Genomic DNA, 18,626 nt, shown 5'->3' on the forward strand with positions numbered 1-18,626 from the left:
TTCCTGCTTTTAAATGCACAAGTTGTCATCTTGATACTTAATTGGGAAAAAAAATACATATGTGCGTGTAATTTGCATTCCAGTTCCACTGCTCTGAATGAATACAGAGTTAGTCTTTCATAGATGGGTACTTGTCTGAATTGTTTAGGTGACCTATGAGATAATACAGCTGAGTATAGATTGTCAAGTCAAGTTTTACTGACCAATGTACTTTGGTACTTTGCACTTCGGTGCAATGTACTTTTGGACCAACGCACTTACTTTATTCTTTTGTATGGTGAGGTACAAATGTAAATAAAAGATGTAATGTAAATAAATGTAGTAAAATGTAAATAAATCGAGCACTGGAACAGGCTGCCCAGAGAGGTTGTGGAGTCTCTTTCTCTGGAGACCTTCAAAACCCGACTGGACACGATCCTGTGCAACCTGCCCTAGGCGATTCTGCCTTGGCAAGGGGGTTGGACCAGGTGATCGGGGGGTTGGACCAGAGGATCTTCAGAGGTCCCTTCCAACCCCTACCATTCTGTGATTCTGTGAAATGTACTGTAATGGTTGGCTAAGGATGGATATCCACCTGTATTTGTATCTCGTTCTCTTTACAGCCTTTAAGTATAGATGGTCTTTTCAGGCGGTTGTATAATGTGAGGTTTTTCTACCTCTTCTCCCATTCTATCACAAGGCATTAGCAGACAGTAAATGTTATAAAAATGCCACGTTCTAGATCCAAGCAGCAGAGAAATCTTCAATTCCAGTCAGTTCAGTTCCTGTAACATAAACCTGTGCCAGAACCATGTCCTTTCAGTTTTTACTGCTTTCATGAAACCTCAAATATGGTCTCCTGCTCTATTTAGTTTTTCTGCCTTTTTTTCCCCCCCCTCTAACTCACTTTTTCCTTTCAGGCACAAAAATGAAAAGGGGAGGGCAGGGGGTAGAGGTGAAGCTTGAGTGCTCTGTGTCAAATGTGAGGGTGACAAGAGGAAGAAGGGCTCTTTATGCTGGGTTTTATCAATTTCTAGAGCAACAGCAGCAAGACTGTTGCTGGATTGGCCATAACAAACCAGAAATTTAAAATATAAAGTATTTCATGTAAATTTACCTCAGATGTTTGATGAAGCTGTCTGATTTTATTCCTGCCCCCGCTCAGCAAATTTTAATTGGACCTGGGCTGTATTAGTTTCTGTCTGTCTTTTCATTTACTTGAATGAATAAGGGCAGGTTTTTATTCTCTGTATCACTGAAGTGCTTTCAGAAAGCCCATTCCCCAGACCAGATCTGTGCGGTTTAATTTTTGTTCATGCATTTTAATAGTTTTACGTGATTGGATTCGATTCAATTTGAGTAGCCCACAGTGATAAGAAGGCTTCTATGGCAGTGGGAGATACCTGTTACCGCTTGATCAGTGTATTTGTAACTGATATTGCTCATCTACTGTGAAGATGGGGAACAAATATGGTGAAAGATTTTTTCCTCTGCAAAACTTTAGGTGACCTCTCTCCATATATACTTAATATGATAAACATTATGACCTATTGGGAGTGTTTTTTGTTGATAATTTAGGAACTTGTAAATAAAAATGTAGTTCCTTCATTTTTTTCAATTAAAATTGAGAATTTTAATCGTACTTAGCAGTACTTTCATTGTAATATGGCAAGCTAGATGAGAGCATGCTAGGAGTCAGTGGTGATAGGACAGAAGAGAAGAAAGGACCAGGAAAATAGCTGGGGAGGCTAGGAATTGCTCATTAAGTATAAGACCTGGAAAGAGCTGATTGAGAGACAGCAGTGATTCAAGAGTGGTCATGAAATCAGATGTGTTCCTTGCTTTCTGTACTGGCCAACATGCTTGTGTAGGTAATGAGGGCAGCCCAGACCATGCTTGGTTTGCTTTTCCTCCTCTTTTCTAAAAATTAGGAGAATACTTTTTTCACCTTCACAGACTAAGGGACAGGATGCTATGGCTGTGAGCTAGGTCCAGGCTATAACTGAAAAATAAATTCAAATGCCGTCCTTTTCTCTCTGGAGGTGTATGTGAATTCCTTCCAACTGGAGACCTCAGAGAGGGAAAAAAGATCTGTAACTGAGGACCTTTGAGAAGGAAGTCTAGGAGTACATTCCCACCAGACATACTTCAAACAGGACTGAAAGTGTATTTAAATGCTGCTGTCTTTTAATATTTGTCTCTGGGCAAGGAGACCTTTAGTGCATGTCCACATTGGTCTCCTTTTCTCACCTGCATTGGTATGTATGGTAGGTGTCCCCAGATTTTGCCTTTATTGCCAGTTTATAAGAAGTCTGTTTTCCAAGAGTAAGAATTTTGGAGTAGCAAAAAACAAGTGTTAGACTACCATTCTTTGTGAAGGTATAAAAGTCTTATCTCCATACTTCAATTAGTGTTCTCTGTTTTAATTTGCACTTATTTATGAATGAATAAGAAACATGAGCCTTAGTTATTTTCCTTCATGCCTTGAATTTTCTTTTTAACTCTAAATGACTATTTCATACTTTGCTCTGGTAAGAATTTATTTAACACAGCCCACATTCCCTCCCTGTGAAAAGACTCGTGTTAACTGTCCAATGTAAAGTAGCAATGTTTCTTTTTAGATCTGTATTTTCTACTGTAACGATTCTACATTTCATAAAACCTAGATTTATGATGCTGAATTAAATGTTTCAAGTACCTCCCTCTGGCCCTAGCTAACATGATAGCCAGTTGTAATAAACTTGATTGTGTTTGGGTGATCCAGGCATCTGACAGACTTCTTTACTAGACAGAAATTTTTCATCATCTGTTTTTCTTTTGTGATTTTTTTTCCATAGGTACTTATCAGGCTTCTAAGTGTAGAAGAAGTAACTGAAGTATCTCAGCACACAGTTTATAGTTGCAGTATAATTTTCATTATAATATGTACAAATCTTTTGATCAGTGATATGACCTCAATCTATAAGTTGTACTAAAATTAGGCAGGGAAAATGAAGGAATAAAGCTCAGAAAATGGTATTTTATTTGAATAACTGAAAAAATACTTTTTGAATGTAGTTTGAAATATAGAATGTACAAACAAATCATCATCTATTGTTCTTAGAAAACACAGTGATTCTGTTGCATGAAAGTCATCATTCAAGAGCAGAGATGGAATTGAAAGTACTTCATACTAAAAAGGGAACATGAAGGAGAGCTGACCTGTTACTTTGTGTGATACTAGTTTGTCACGCTGCCTACTGGATTAAATCATCTGGATTTCGTTGAATCTATATGTAGTATTTATTTTTTTAATTAATTTTTTCTCCTAAGGGTCAAACTTACAGGTTTCTTTTCGTGGCCACATGTGCTGTATTTATAGAACCAAGAGCCAATACTGCAAATTACTAGAAATAATTGCATAATTTTGATAAATAAAAATTACCTGTTTGTATGTTTATTTGTATATGAACAGTTGAACACAATCTGAAAGACAGGTTGCAGATATTTATCAAACAAACCTAGTTGAGATTTCTTAATTAAACCTGGGCTATTCAGAACAGTGGAACATAAGTTATGGCTGATATTAATGCATTTGCGTTGATCAATAACTTGTTTCTGTTGAGGTAAGAGTGAATGGGCAGGTGTACCTGGAGTTCTTTCCAAACTATTACAAAAATAGGAAAAGTTAGGGCCTGCTGGAAGGTATGTGGGAACAAGAATGATTATCTCAAGTATTTAGATTAATCAGGTAAGCCTTTAAAGTTATCCAATAAAAATTGCTACAGAGAAGATGGAAGTACCTTAAGAATATAGCACGAAAAAGCAAATAATATTTTATCAGTAGTCATTCATTGTAAAACAAGCTTTTGCATTAACCTCGTGAATTGCTGAAGAATTGTTGGAAAACCTAGCATGTTAAACAAAGGTGGTTGGTTTTTTTACCTTTGACAGAGGTATTTATTTTAAAGATGAATACAAATGTCAGTTAAGCAGGATAGGGCTATAAGTTTTCCATATGCAGGTTGGAAGGTACTGTGTTAGTATGGAATGGGTGACGGACAGCCTTCTCTTATTCACAGTTCTTTATTTCAGACCACCAGTTAGTAGGGCATTGCCACAGCCTGAGAAACTTCAAACAAATAATGTTGGGAAAAAAAAGAGACCTATAGAGGTAAGAAAAACACTGATCTCCACTTCCTCTTCCTCTCCTTTTAGGATTTTTTTTTGTTTCCCCCAGAAATTGACACATTTGTGGACACCCTAAATGATTGTTTCATTTTAAATGTATTAAAGATGGAAATATTGAATAGTGAGTAAATAGGCAGCAAAAAAAGTGGGAGAGAATTTTTTTTTGTAGATCCAAAAAAAGCCTGATACTACATTTTCCTGCAAATGAAATGGAGCACAACTTAATTCTTAGTAACAAAAAAACTTTTAAATGCAGTGTGTAGAAAGCAGTATGTCCTGTTTAGATAACTGGATTGTTAATAGTTGTATGTATCACTAATAAAACTAAGCATATTTTACTGCATTTTTTTTTAAACTTCGTTTAAAATACATAATAGTTAACAGTTTTAAAAATAAAATAATTCTTAAAAATCTATTAATGATGCCTTCAGCTCAGGCACTTGGTTTTGGTTTTTTCATTACCTGGCCAAAGCAAGTAAATATACTCACTTTTGATTAAGCTGAAGTGGAAATTTCATCTAACCTTGAAAAATGTAGTTCTTCATATCAGCTGAAATATTGTCTATGATACGAAACAAAATGGTTGTAGTGTAATAAGCAGCCTTTTGCCATCAGTGTGCTAGAAGTTTTAGGCTGTAATTCAGCTTTCTTAATTGCCAGCTGGTATTAAATTGTGTACCAATGTTTGTCATTCTTTGTTTCTTAGTATTTTCTACATCAAAAGAGCTGTGTTCTTCTTGGCTTACTGTAATTTATTTATTTATATGGATGTGTATGAGTATCCCTTTCTGTGTATATATATGTGCGTGTGTATATATATGAATAAATGTTCTGCAGCATCCACCAAACAGAGATGATACAATGACATGACTGCATACGGCAAGAATGAGCAGCAGTGTAAGCTGACAGGGAAGGCAGGATCTCAGTTTCTGTTGGTTTGAGATATCACTAAACTCCTTTTCCTTTACTGCATGAGAACACATTAGAAAAATAAAATGCTGTAAAAGATTGTGAAGTTCATAATTGCTTTAATGTTTTCAGTATCTAATAGATGGAAATATCTTTTTTAGGACCTAATTTTGGAGCTGGTATTTGGGTACCGAGGCAAGGACTGCAGAAACAATGTGCACTATTTGAATGATGGTGCTGATGTAATATATCATACTGCGTCTATTGGGATCTTGTATAATGTGGCAACAGGTAGGAGAAAACCCACTCGAGGAAAAAGGTTTCTTCACACACATAGAGTTACAGTTTATGAAGTAACTGGTATGCTTTAAACCTTATAAAAGTGTGTGGGAAAATTATTATTTGTTGCTGAAAATTTGGTCTGTAGGGAAGATTCATAATAGTTGAATAAGAAGACTAAATATATTGAAATGTTTCTGGTCACTGAATTTTCACAGAAATAAAGATTTTATTATTTTGGTATTAGCTTTCTGAAATTTGCTTTTCAAAATGATCACAGAAACTTAGATAGCTGAACAGTGGGGTCATTATAGTTGTATAATGTTTTTTTTCTAAGACTAAGGTAGTTATTTTTTTATTTGGTTTAGTTTCAGTCCTCTGTATCACATACATTAATTCCCAATAACCAATTTAGTTTAGACAACTTAGACCTTTTAAAGAGTAACCCAATGCCATTTGTTTCTGTGATATTTAAGCAACTTGATGTAGAAAACTTGAGGAAGTAATTTGGAGTTGTTTAATGCTGTGTGTTAAAATTGAGATAAAAAATTAGGAGTTACTGTTTTCTGATTTTAATCTCCAAAATGCAACACCAGCATAATGCTGTTTTCTAACAAATATTATAAAATTTTCAAACATTAAACATGTCTATGTGTGTATAAACATTTTAATTAAAGTTGGACTTTTTTTTTTTAGGCTCTCAGTCTTTTTACCAGGAACACAATGATGATATTTTGTGCCTCACTGTAAATCAGCACCCCAAGTTTACCAACATAGTGGCAACTGGCCAAGTAGGTATGTTTGTATTTTTGTAAAAAGAAATTAAAGTAAGAGCATGCAATTAGGGCCTTGTGAGTTCATGATAAATCACAAAAATAGTTGATTATGCTCTCTCCGTTTGTATGAGTGTAACTCAGTTACCTGTCCTCTTTATATGTTTCTTTGGGTATAATTTAATAAAGTTGAACAAAAAACATTGAGGCATGAAGGAAGATTAAGCTTATCTTTTGGAGCATTACAAAAAATATTTTTTTAGAAATCTTAAGCCCCATGAAATTAGTCTGGTTTTATTTAACTATCAGCTTGTGTTAGGCTTTCCAAAGAATCATAGCCCTTCCAAAGAAGCTTAATTGAGCTATGTTTAATTTCTATATGGACTAAACCCAGAATTCTTAAAATAGATGTCACTTTATGTAGGTTTTATCTCATCAGGCAGATTTATAATACCTACTTGGTGTTTTGATAATACATAGTTACAATATTCTAGGCAGAACTAAAACCCTAATGGTGTTTACCTACAGATAAATTTAGATCTAGGGGGAAGATATTTATGTTTCATAGTAACACTAAAATTGATCTATGAACTAACCAGGTTTAAAAAAAAAAGAGAAAAAGAAGCCCTGTGCATCTGCATAGCTGAACTAATAGTGCTGTTTCTAAATTTTGCAGAGTAGTGTAATTTTTGTAGTCCTACAACCCAGCTGCAGTGTTCATACTTTCACTTGTTTCTCAGCAGATTCAAAATCACATTGTTTTCCTTAGTGCATAGAATAAAAAAGCAACCCTTAGTTTATTTTAGCCAGAATACCTGTGGGGTTTTTTCCCCTGTAGGTTTGTTTTAGATGTTTCATCGAACGTGGTCAGTTTATCAATTTATTACCTGCTTCCCTCCGTCTTACGCATTTTTAGGTGGATGTCTCATTAAAATTGATTCCTTGATAGTAGTAACTGCCTAGCTAAGATAGCTTCATTTCTTGGTGAGTTTCTTGCCTCACATCAATTTTTAAATCATTAATGGAAATTATTTAAATGGAAAAAAATATCAGCAGATTTTTGCGTGTGGTTTGATTGCAAAGAACATTTGCAGGAATTACAATTACTGTTATTGTCTTTAGGAATTTGCTTTTTCAGCGTATTTCTTAATCTGGCCCTGTTTGCTTTTCCATATCATAGAATATATGGGAAAAATGTAAGCATAATGTGAAAACTTGTTCTTTGCGTGGATTTTCTTCAGTGTTCATCTTACCCAAGAAGAAACACAGGACCTTTAATGCTTTTTTATTTTATAATAATTTCTGTATCAACTAGCAGTAGAACAATTTCAACTGTTTTGCAATGTGGATTAAAGTATGCAAATCAGGAGCAGGTGACTCTTAAAAATTAAACTATAAACCATACTATTTTTAAGGAGAGAATTAAATCTGAAAAATGAGCTGGAAGCAAAATAAAGAACACTTATTTTTAGATTCTGAACAGATGTTAAGGAGTACATACTCCATAAAGAACGTACTTTGCTGCTACTTAGCGCAAACATAGCTTTACCATCTTGATTTAAGTCTTCAAAAGATTTACAGAAACATTTTTAAATGCATTTTTAAACTGTAATGCTGTTATGTGGAGTCTTGATAATATTTCCCAGTACTTGAACCTTTATAATCCTGATTTCTTAATGTTCCTATAGAAGAACATTGGGTGTATTTGCCAGTTGTCAAGATCAGACTCAAACATTACTTCTGAGCAGAATAGCATTCAGCATTTTTTTTCCCACTTAATTTGTTAGTTATCGGTAACATGTAAACTCTGTTTCTTTAGTTTGGCAAAGAGAGACCTAACATAGACCAAAACGAGATTTTTGTGTTGTAACTCAAAATGGAAATCAAAATATATTTATTCTATGAATTTTTACTTCTGATGTGACCACCTTTTATCAGTAATTGTTCATCTTTAACACTAAAAGCAGTGTTGGTGCTGCTGCAATGCAAAGAGATGACATCAAGGTGTGTGTTAAGAAATTACACTAAATGTGGCATATATTTTCTTTAGCACTTATCATATTTCTGGTCTAATTATTTTTCTGCTGCTTTTCCATTACAGGAGACTCAGCAGATATGTCAGGTAAGGGAAATAAAATTTTAACATCTTCAGGTGTAGTTAGCCTACCTAGTAGCCATCTATAGCTTTATAGAGCAATAAGTGACATGAATTCATTTTTAGTTTATTAAACCCTGTATCAATCATATTACTGTCAGCACTGAATATAAACCAAAAACAGCTCAGCATATTTTAAATATAGAAACAACTAAAATGTTAGAACACTCTTAAAAACTACTTTTGCTGTGACATGTTCCCTTCTTGCCCAGTGATTAGTGAGTTCTAATACATACTGCTACTGTAGCATTCCTATGTATGCTTGCAGGTTTTACAGACATGTTGGGGCTCACAATCAACACTTGTTTTAGGCACTCAATTGAGTATAATTATAAATATGCATTTCTAAAGTAAATTCCATTGAGGAGGCCTAGGTGACTGAGTGAAAAAACCAATCACCTTTCACATTTATGTATGATTGTCATGCAGTTATTACCACTGATCCAAAATGCTTGTTATGATGTCAGTTTAATTTTTTCTGTATCATTTTGGGTCTTTGACAGTTTGACAGTCTCAACTGAGCTATTTTTTATTAATATGTTGTTTTCTCAACTCTAATCTTAAAAATTCATCACCATCATGTGTGAGTGAACTCCTTGTTGAGCAGCCATAATTGTCTTGTGCCACATCTTCAGAGATGCATAAATGTGTGTTCATGTGTGCCTAGAAAGTATATTAATCTTCGTGTGGATTTAAAGCTTGTTCTGTGTAGAACAAATGTACAATGGCATTTTTAATGTGTGTTGCCTTCTTTTAAATATGCCAAATTGTGCTTGCTCTAAGGATGGGAAGAAGAATATAGGTACCTTTTCCCACACTTCTAAACTGTATAAAAACAGCAGTGATGATATGGTTGTTTATATGAAAGAACATCTCTAGTCCTGCATATACTGCTTGGAGACTTTCCCTCTCTCACTTGCCTTCTTCCTACTGCAACTTTAGTTTGAGCTTGTGTATATTACTAAATTCTGTTGTCACCACCTGAAACCAGCACACTGATTTTTTGATTTGTTGTGGGACCATTAGTCTGGAATCCAAGCTGCTGACTGCCTTCATTAGAAAGTTGCATAGTTTCACTTAAAATTTATTGATGGCTGTTTGGCACCTTTCTTACCAACATCTTTTGCTTTTCTAGTTCCAATTTTCTGTTGTCTACAGTGATGCAGGAGTTCTTGAAGAAGTAATATTTGTAACAGGCTAGAATGGCAAATTAAGTTTCATAATGACTTGGTATAGATTTGCTTCTTCTTACTGAAGATATTTTTTGTCCTGCCAGCCCATGGTAGCTTTATGTAACTTCTCCCAGAAGGAGATCACACCTTACAAAATATCTCTTGTGAGAGCAGATGTTGAGCAGCTGGAGTGTTCCACAAGCAGGACACAATGTCAGGACAGAGACTTTCAGAAGAACACCATCAAGTAGGAGGACTCAAGAGTCTATGTCCTCTGTCCTGCAAATCTTGCTCTGAAAGATTTTGTCAGTTCTTATTCATGAAATCTAGCTGAAAGCTTCTGCCTGCTGCCCAAAAGGAAAATTTTGGTCAAGTTTATAGGGGAGGTGCACAGGTCAAGGACAATACAGAGTTTTACCATGGGGAGTGCTGAAGAGGAAAGAACAGCTCAGAGCCACAATAAAGCTTTCCCTTCCCCCAACTTTCAGTAAGGACACCAAGGAGTTCGCTGAAAATTTTGAGACATGACAGTTGTTGCCACCCCCTGCCCTTTCTGTTTTAATGGCATGCCTATTCCATGCTATGGTACCTCTCAAAAGGTGGTGGTAACAGCATGGTGGTGCCATGAGGGGAAATTCCAGTGGAAAACCAAATAAATTAGGAAGATTGTTCTAAAGACTGTTTTGGAACAGCTGTGGAATTGTGCTCAAAACCTTAGTTTCATGTAGCTAAAATTTTACGTAGGTCCCTGTGCCCACTGTTTCCCATCACGTGTGTGCCTTTGAGGGACTAAATTTAGCTGATTAGAAACACAAAGCATGGAGCTGAAATAGAATTTAGTTTATGTAAATCTGGGTCTATGACATTAACCAGTAACCTCCAGACTCTGCAGTCAGATTTACTGGAGATCAATTTGAGAGAGAGTCTCTGGAAATGCCCTAGATGCTATTCAGAGACTGCAAACTATACATGGATTTCAGAATCTTTGGAGAAGGCATTGCATTTGGAAAAAACCCAGCTGTCATCATAATAGAAATAATCACATATATTAGTAGCATGGAAAGATAGTTCTTGCTGCAAAGAGCTTGCAGACTAAACAATGCAAACTAAATTAAATACCCTAGTTCTTCTACATCAGTAAGCAAGCTGATTATTCTTAGGACGTTCTCCTAAGAGAGCATGCATTTCAGACAGATGGCCATTTTGTAGAAAAGGAGGTTTTGGCCTTGCACTGTAAACTAATTTCCCTGTAGCTATCAGATGTCCACAAGCCCCATGTAGAAATGACATTCTTGACGATCCCCTCAATATTTATGAAGGTGTTTGAGTTAGCATGCTGAGCTAAGTTTTACTAGGAGAAAAACAGAAGTCAGCTTGCTTTCAGAGCTTCTGCTGTGCTTCAGAAGTCCAGTAACAGGATAAGCAAAGTTTTCATCTCCAGTAGTGTGATGAGGCCACCTTCTTCGTCCTACTTAATGAGCCTGTTTGCTGTAAATTGGTTTCCAAAGGGAGGCCAAAATCTCCTTTCTTTTCTTCTTTTTTTTTCCTAATTCTGTCTGACCAGACAATTTTATGTCTTATTAAAAAATATTAACTGCATCAATAAACAAATCATTGGACATTTTCAAAACATGTACTAATTACGTGGTTTTATATTTGTGTAGCTACAGCTCCTTCTATTCACGTGTGGGATGCAATGAACAAGCAGACGCTGTCGGTGCTGCGGTGCTACCATTCAAAGGGCGTTTGCTCAGTCAGTTTCAGTGCCACTGGCAAACTGCTGCTTTCTGTAGGGCTGGATCCTGAACACACCATTACCATTTGGAAGTGGCAGGAAGGTAGGAAAGTGTTTGTTTTTGTAGAATGTGTTTATATTGTTAGAGGTATGTTGGCTTGAGTCAAGAGCAATTGTAACATAAATATATCAGCAGATCAAAAATTATTACGATAAATGCTGTGCACTATGCACTGTACAAGAAGAGGTAAAATAACTGTACTTACCCATTCTAGGAACAGCTAAATATATCTCCTTTGGAACTGTTGTGTAAAGACCAAGATAGTTCACTGACTTCCAGTTAGAATAATTAAAGAAAATTGTAGTCTTCATTCTTTTTTCTTTTTTTTTTTTCAATTTCAATCATTTCTTCTCTGCTTGATAAAAACTCTTTGTAAAATGTTTTTTGTTCCCAGAAGAAATTTTCTCCTCTTGTCTGTCCTTATTCTTCTCTAGAGTCTCATTACTGACTAGGTTGTTATACTCCTAAAATTATCCCCCAAAAATTGCAAATTGAAAAAATGTGATGACAGTATAGCTCCTCTATGCAGCTATGTATGGCTGTTTTAAGCTATACTACAGTTTTTAAGACTGGCTTTGATCTGAGTTCAAGATTTAGGCTAAAACGATTTGGTCAGCTCTCTTCCTCATCTCCCTTCTGTCTGGCAAAGCCATGCACAGAATATGAAACTGATTCATTAGGTTTAGTGGTTTATATCTTATTTATTTCTTATTTTTTATTTATTTAGTGGGTTATTTTATTAATTTTATCTGCTTGAGGGTATGAAGACTCTGCAGAGAGATCTGGATAGGCTGGATCAATGGGCTGAGGTCAATTGTATGAGGTTTAACAAGGCCAAGCGCTGGGTCCTGCACTTTGGAAACAACAACGCCATGCAACGCTACAGGCTTGGGGAGGAGTGGCTGGAAAAGCCTGGCAGAAAAGGACCTGGGGGTGCTGATTGACAGACGGCTGAACATGAGCTGGCAGTGTGCCCAGGTGGCCAAGAAGGCCAACAGCGTCCTGGCCAGTGTCAGAAACAGTGTGGCCAGCAGGAAGAGGGAAGTGATTGTGCCCCTGTACTCGGCACTGGTGAGGCCGCACCTTGAACCCTGTGTTCAGTTTTGGGCCCCTCACTCCAAGAAGGATGTTGAGGTGCTGGAGCGTGTCCAGAGAAGGGCAACGAAGCTGGTGAGGAGCGGCTGAGGGAGCTGGGGTTGTTCAGTCTGGAGAAGAGGAGGCTGAGGGGAGACCTCATCGCTCTCTACTACTACCTGAAAGGGGGTTGTGGTGAGGTGGGTGTTGCTCTCTTCTCCCAAGTAACTAGTGATAGAACGGGAGGAAATGTCCTCAGGTTGCACCAGGGGAGGTTTAGACTAGATCTCAGGAAAAATTTCTTTACTGAGAGAGTGGTCAAGCATTGGAACAGGATGCCCAGGGCGGTGGTGGAGTCAGCAGTACTGGAAGTGTTTAAAAAACATGTAGACGTGGTGCTTTGGGACATGGTTTAGTGGGCATGGTGGTGTTGGGTTGATGGTTGGACTTGATGATCTTAAAGGTCTTTTCCAACCTTAATGATTCTGTGGTTTCCTCTCCCTTTGAAGATTTCCATTGATCAACATCTCTCAAGAAGTTTAAATATCAGCTATCAGGTTAATAAAGAGTGATCTTTCACAGCTTGTCTGCTAGATCTTGTGGAGCTGGATGCAGTGTCAAATGAGTATTTATACAATCTTAGGTAGTATGAAGCAAGTGTGTTAAAAGCTCATGCAGCAATTTACTGCCATTTTAGTCAGAATGTGCCTGTGCTCATTCTTAAGAGTTGATACAGATTTAACATGGCAGCTAAGGATCCAGATCGAGGAATCTTCATATGGCTCAAAATGTCTGACTTTAGCACCTCTGAAGAGACTGGAAAAGCATTACTTTTGAATCTAAGACAGTACGTAACAAAGTCAGTTTCTGTGTTTTCTGCAGAAAGAAAGAAAACTTTGGATGAAGTTTGCAGAGAAGTTATACATTAGTCTCTTGTAATTTGCCCAGAGTTTGGGATTTTCAGAGGAGTCCTAGGAATTTAAGAAGAGATGGACATTTACTTGGATCTGAGCTCCTAACCCTTTTATACACCTGAGGAAATAGAAAATTATAAGTAGGTGGCACCTTCATTAGGTGCTACACTTCACTAGGTCTTATTAAATAGGTTTTGGGTGCAGGTGGGATTTTTTTCTTTTTTGTATCTTAGTTTAGTTTTAAGTTAGGAGCAGTTTGAGCTTTTCTTCACAACCTGTGTGGTTTTGGATGACTCATCATTCTCCATAATTTTTTTTTTTTTTTTAACTGTAAATGTATATTTTTCTCAGCAAATTCAAAATGGCCATTTTCTTTCTGCCAGGTGCCAAAATTGCCAGCAGAGCTGGTCATAACCAGCGTATATTTGTAGCAGAATTCAGACCAGATTCAGATACCCAGTTTGTTTCTGTGGGAGTAAAACATGTAAGGTTCTGGACACTGGCTGGAAGAGCTCTTCTGAGTAAAAAAGGGCTGCTGAGCTCCATAGAAGATGCCCGAATGCAAACGATGCTATCTGTAGCTTTTGGAGCGGTACGTACCTTAACAACCTATTCTAAAATGTGTACAAAGAAAAATTTTTTTTACTCTTCTGCCTTTACTCAGTTCAATGAGACTTTTCTAACATGCTAATAAATATGTCAGTTGTTTTATTAAACTCCGTTTAGTGTTTCTAATTCTTGCCTGCTAGTTAGAACTAATAGCAGCTTTCCTTAGAACAGAAAATAAAAAAATTCTGGATTTGTATATTTTTAAAAGAAACAAACATAAGTGCTTTGGATTGGTAATATGCTGCTTGGTATTTAATCCAGGTAAAACAAAGCTGACTCTAGATTGCAGAAACCAAACAGTAGAAATGAGGCTAATTTGGTACCCACCTTGGGGTGATTGTATTGTAGTCCATATGCATTACTACTCATGGGTGATCTGAGAGCAGCATTGTCCTGGAGCATTCGTTAATGTCTTTGACTCTTAGATGACCACTAATCCCACTAGTAGGATTTTGTTTTGCTGTGAGGTTTTCTCACAAATGCAGGCCTTGTTGCTAAGTTCCATGCGTTTGCCATTTCAAGAGTTGCTCTGCATGAGCAGCACTCATCTCTTCAGCTGGGCAGATAGCCATAGATTCCTTCTGTGAAGTGGTGCTTCTCTTTCATTGTGTGCATTACTGTTCTGCTTGCTGACCTGCCTGTTGTGTCCAGATTGAATTTACACTATCGATTTTGATTTTTGAAACTGTAACTGGCCTGCGGTTTCATTTTTCATGAGACTGTCTGTTTTCCAGAGTGGTGTCTCTCAGGTACCTCTGATTTAAGAGAGAGGCCTTCAAAGCAGTAAGATGTCTTCCAGAAGATAACTGTTAAGAGATGCACAGCCCAGGCATTAGTCTGGGGCTTGGAAGACTTCTCTGAACTTTCTTACGGAGGTGCAGGTTCTTAGCATGAAAATCAGGCTGTATGCAGAATGTCCTGGCGTATGGTATAAGGTTGTTTGAGGATGCAAAGCTTGCAGGGGTTTTATAAAAAACTGTGCAAACTGACTAAATCCAAACCTGGTGTGTTCTGCATACTTCCTGTAGGGAGCAGTTCTGGGAGTGCTTTTCTTCCTTGATTTTGTCTCAGAAGGAGCTAGTTTAGGTCCTCCTAAGGTGGGGTTGGAAAAAGCCCAACAGTTATGCTGTGAGGATGATCAGAGGATCTGCTCCCAAGTTCCTTTCCAGTCCTCTTTTATTTACTCATTTATTAGAGCACTCCTCCCCACCACCCCCCACCGCCCCCTTAAAAAAAGGGTGCAGAACATCAACCAACCTCAGTCAAGGAAAGCATTCTTGCCAAATCTATACATGCCTCCTGGTACTCTTAAAATACTACACATGATACTGAATTTGAGGATTGTTCATCTAAGTTACTAAAACAGTTTTGCTCAATAACCAGTTCCTGTTGGTTTAAAATGTATCCTAATAAATTGACTTTAAATTTCAGAGGCAATTAAATTTATTTTTATTACCTTTCAAAAAGAGGAAGCAGAAGTAAAGAACAGGCAGCTTTTAGTTCTGAGTTGTCAGACTGTTTTCTTCATAAACTAATGGTTACTGTAATCCAGTGAGTACCTTCACCTAACAACAAAAATGACTGCAAGCATAACATACATAGCAAGGGGGTGGGAACTGGCTGTTTGTGTGTGATGTCAAAACTGTTCTTCGTTTTCTACTTTTTTTAACCACAGTTTGCACACCTGATAGGCTGAAAACGCAGATAACCCTATGGCTGAAGCTTAAGTCATTGCATTTCTTCTTGCAGTGCAGAGCCTATTAGCTACAAGAAAGCATGTTTGAGAATTCAAGAAAGAATATAATAGCTCATTGTTTTGTCCCTCCAGGTTTTTATTACCCCTACCACAATTTGCGCTTCTACAGCAGCAAATAAAAGCAATCTAGCCTAAAAGCAAATGGTGATGATCTTTATTTCTGAATGTTTTTCTTCCTGCCTTACTCAGAAACAGATGATGAGTATATTTTTCCCCTTTGCAGAATAACTTGACATTTACAGGTACTATTAGTGGAGATGTTTGTGTTTGGAAAGATCATGTGTTGATACGAATTGTGGCCAAAGCTCACAATGGACCTGTTTTCACAATGTATACCACATTAAGAGATGGTTTGATCGTTACAGGAGGCAAAGAGAGGCCGTGAGTTGTCTTTTTTTCTTCTTCTGCACAAACATGTATTATTTTGAAATGGTTTGGATTCATCCCATGTAACACTAGGCAACTAAGACATCAAAGCTAGGAGAGTAGTCACTTTTGAATCCCTGAATAGGTGATAGGAAAAAAAGTATCCACCACCTCCAAAGTGGTGGTAAGCCTACATGAGCTACCTATTTTTTTTCAATTGATTATAAGAGAAAGATTAGAGTGGCAAGGATCCTGACCTGGGTGACTTGCTTAAGTACCTGAAGTCAAGGGGGATGAATCAGAATCTAAATGCTATACAAGTAGTTCTTCATAATTTCAACTTCTAAACAGTCATCTTTCCAAAGCACATGTGCAAGCTTCTTCAGACATTTTATGATGACTTTACATTATTTTGGTTTAAAATAATAGGCAAGTGTAAAATAAATTATGTGAATGGATTATCAATTATATTGCATTATCAATTATACTGCATTACATCAGTCAGGTAATGCTTCTCCAAGTACAAATATGTGAATTATCAAAGAGATGATACAGTTCTCCCTCCTTAAGCTGAAAAGGGCTGAACTATTATAATCAAAACTAGCCTTGAAATCACCATATCATTTTACTAGATGGTTCAATGGTATTTATCACAACAAAACTATTTTTGAGAGAAGGCAAAAACATTTAGTTTGAAATACAGCTTTAAGCATTAAAATGTTAGCTAGTCCTTGGTGGGTTACTTCTTTTTCTGAAGTTGAACTGAGGTTGTTAATCCAAGTAATTTGCACAACTGTGATTAAATAAATAATAAATATTATAGCAGCATAATGCACAGCTTCTTTTAAAGGAAGAATCTTTTTAGTTATGATGGCAGAGGCAAACTGTCTTCTCTCAAATCTAAGGTACAGCAAGATCCTTTGTTTCTGGGGTGGTGAGCAAAATATCTCTTCAAGCATTCTGATATTTTCTAGTGCCTTGCTAATGAAAAAAGAAAAAGAAATGTTTCAGCTCTAATACAGTCCATCTGATGGCATGTGTCTCATTTTGCAGGACACAGGCTACTTACTACCTTTTCCTTAAATAGTCCTTGAGGATCCTGGCTGACATTCAGACACAGCTGAAAACTTTTTTATTTCTGTGCTTGAAATACTTTTCTTCTAGTATTTATAAAACATCACCGTGATTTTATTTGGAGAATGTTCTACCACTTAGCATCAAAGTCTCTTAATAATTACTATTTGACCTGAAAGAAACAGTAATGAGTAACAGTAAGAAACAATAATTCATCTCCTGTGGGAAAAGAGAGTATTGAAAGTATACAAAATGAATTCTACATTTAGGAAAATTGCATATTTGCTTCTGCCTTGGCGTTCTTAATTGCAGTTCATCATCCTCTTTTGATAAAATCTTTTTGCTGAGTATGATGACCAATCGTGTGTCAAAACAGTACTATTGGGAAGCAAAGAATATTGCATTCTAAGGACTAGCAATTTATAATTCATTACAGTTCTTTTACTAATAATAGTACGAAAAGAGTAATTGTGATTAAACTTTCTGGAGCTCTTTGCCAGGGTTCATTCAGTAGTCAAAGTTGTAACATTGGCAGCTCAATATTGTGGATCATTATATTTTCTTTTCTGTTGGGGGACATTCTTTTCTTTTTGAAGACAGATAAAACTTATGTCCGAGCTCAACTGGAAATGCCAGATTTATAACTGTTCCATTAAAAGTTATCTCCTTTCTAGAAACTTTTCCTATTTTAATGTGTTCTTATGAAAATTGAGGGGGAAATACTCTAGTGCTTTCATGATTAATACTCATTAGTTGGGTATCTTGTGCAATTAATGTTGTGTGATTTTTCTCCTGTATCTTTGTCATTATTTCACAGCAGTGAAAATAGTGACATTTTCCCAAAAATGAAGATCTTTTGTCATTTCTTTCACAGTAGTAAAATACCAGATCTTTCCTGTTTCGCTGAACTATAGTTTGATAATCACTGCCTATCTTAATAATAAGATGGCAGTTTGTTCACACACTTAACTGTTCCTTTGACTAGACAAATTCCCTAAGAGCTACTAATTCAGACGAAGCTTAGCAGCGACCGTCTTTCAACTTGTTCCATAAAGTAGTACAACAAGGACTTTGCATCGGTATTCCTTGCTTAGCTAGGAGGCTCAGCATATTAACATCACCTGCTCAGTAAAAACAAATGGAATCTTTAATCATTTAAAACATACTAAAATGCTTCATTCACAATGCGTTACATTAAATAATATAGTTCTTTCATATATTGTCTTTTTTGTGCCAGCCGTTATACTCATGGTTGTTCCCAATTTCTTCATAGCTCAAAGGAAGGAGGAGCAGTTAAGCTATGGGATCAAGAGCTGAAAAGATGTCGTGCCTTCAGGCTAGAGACAGGACAAATGACGGACTGTGTTCGCTCTGTTTGTAGAGGCAAGGTAAAGAAAGCGTCATGTCTTTAAAATAAAGCTTGTAATTTGTGGATTGATCTATAGCATTACATTTATGATAAATTGCTTCCTCCTTCTCTTATAGTTACTATTTGAAATTAAAGGTTGAGCTACAAGGTGTCTACAACTGATGTTACAGCAGCAAAAAAAATCAGCTTTGGGAGATTTTAGTCTTAGCTAGGATAATATTCTGTACATAT

General features: G+C 36.6%; 1 protein-coding gene across 1 annotated transcript in view; it reads left to right on the forward strand.

Annotated features, from left to right (window-relative positions):
- EML5 (echinoderm microtubule associated protein like 5) overlaps positions 1-18,626 on the forward strand; it is a gene marked incomplete at its 5' end in the record, with an annotated part of 89,470 nt that overhangs the window by 64,600 nt on the left and 6,244 nt on the right. The window contains 8 exons of the mRNA XM_010288997.1: positions 4,054-4,132; positions 5,220-5,349; positions 6,034-6,132; positions 8,212-8,232; positions 11,102-11,275; positions 13,605-13,813; positions 15,810-15,967; positions 18,300-18,414. Coding sequence (XP_010287299.1) covers positions 4,054-4,132; positions 5,220-5,349; positions 6,034-6,132; positions 8,212-8,232; positions 11,102-11,275; positions 13,605-13,813; positions 15,810-15,967; positions 18,300-18,414 — 985 coding nt within the window. The remainder of the gene's footprint in view (positions 1-4,053; positions 4,133-5,219; positions 5,350-6,033; positions 6,133-8,211; positions 8,233-11,101; positions 11,276-13,604; positions 13,814-15,809; positions 15,968-18,299; positions 18,415-18,626) is intronic.

Source organism: Phaethon lepturus, unplaced genomic scaffold (assembly GCF_000687285.1).
Source record: "Phaethon lepturus isolate BGI_N335 unplaced genomic scaffold, ASM68728v1 scaffold8686, whole genome shotgun sequence".
In the NCBI taxonomy this organism is placed as follows: Eukaryota; Metazoa; Chordata; class Aves; order Phaethontiformes; family Phaethontidae; genus Phaethon; species Phaethon lepturus.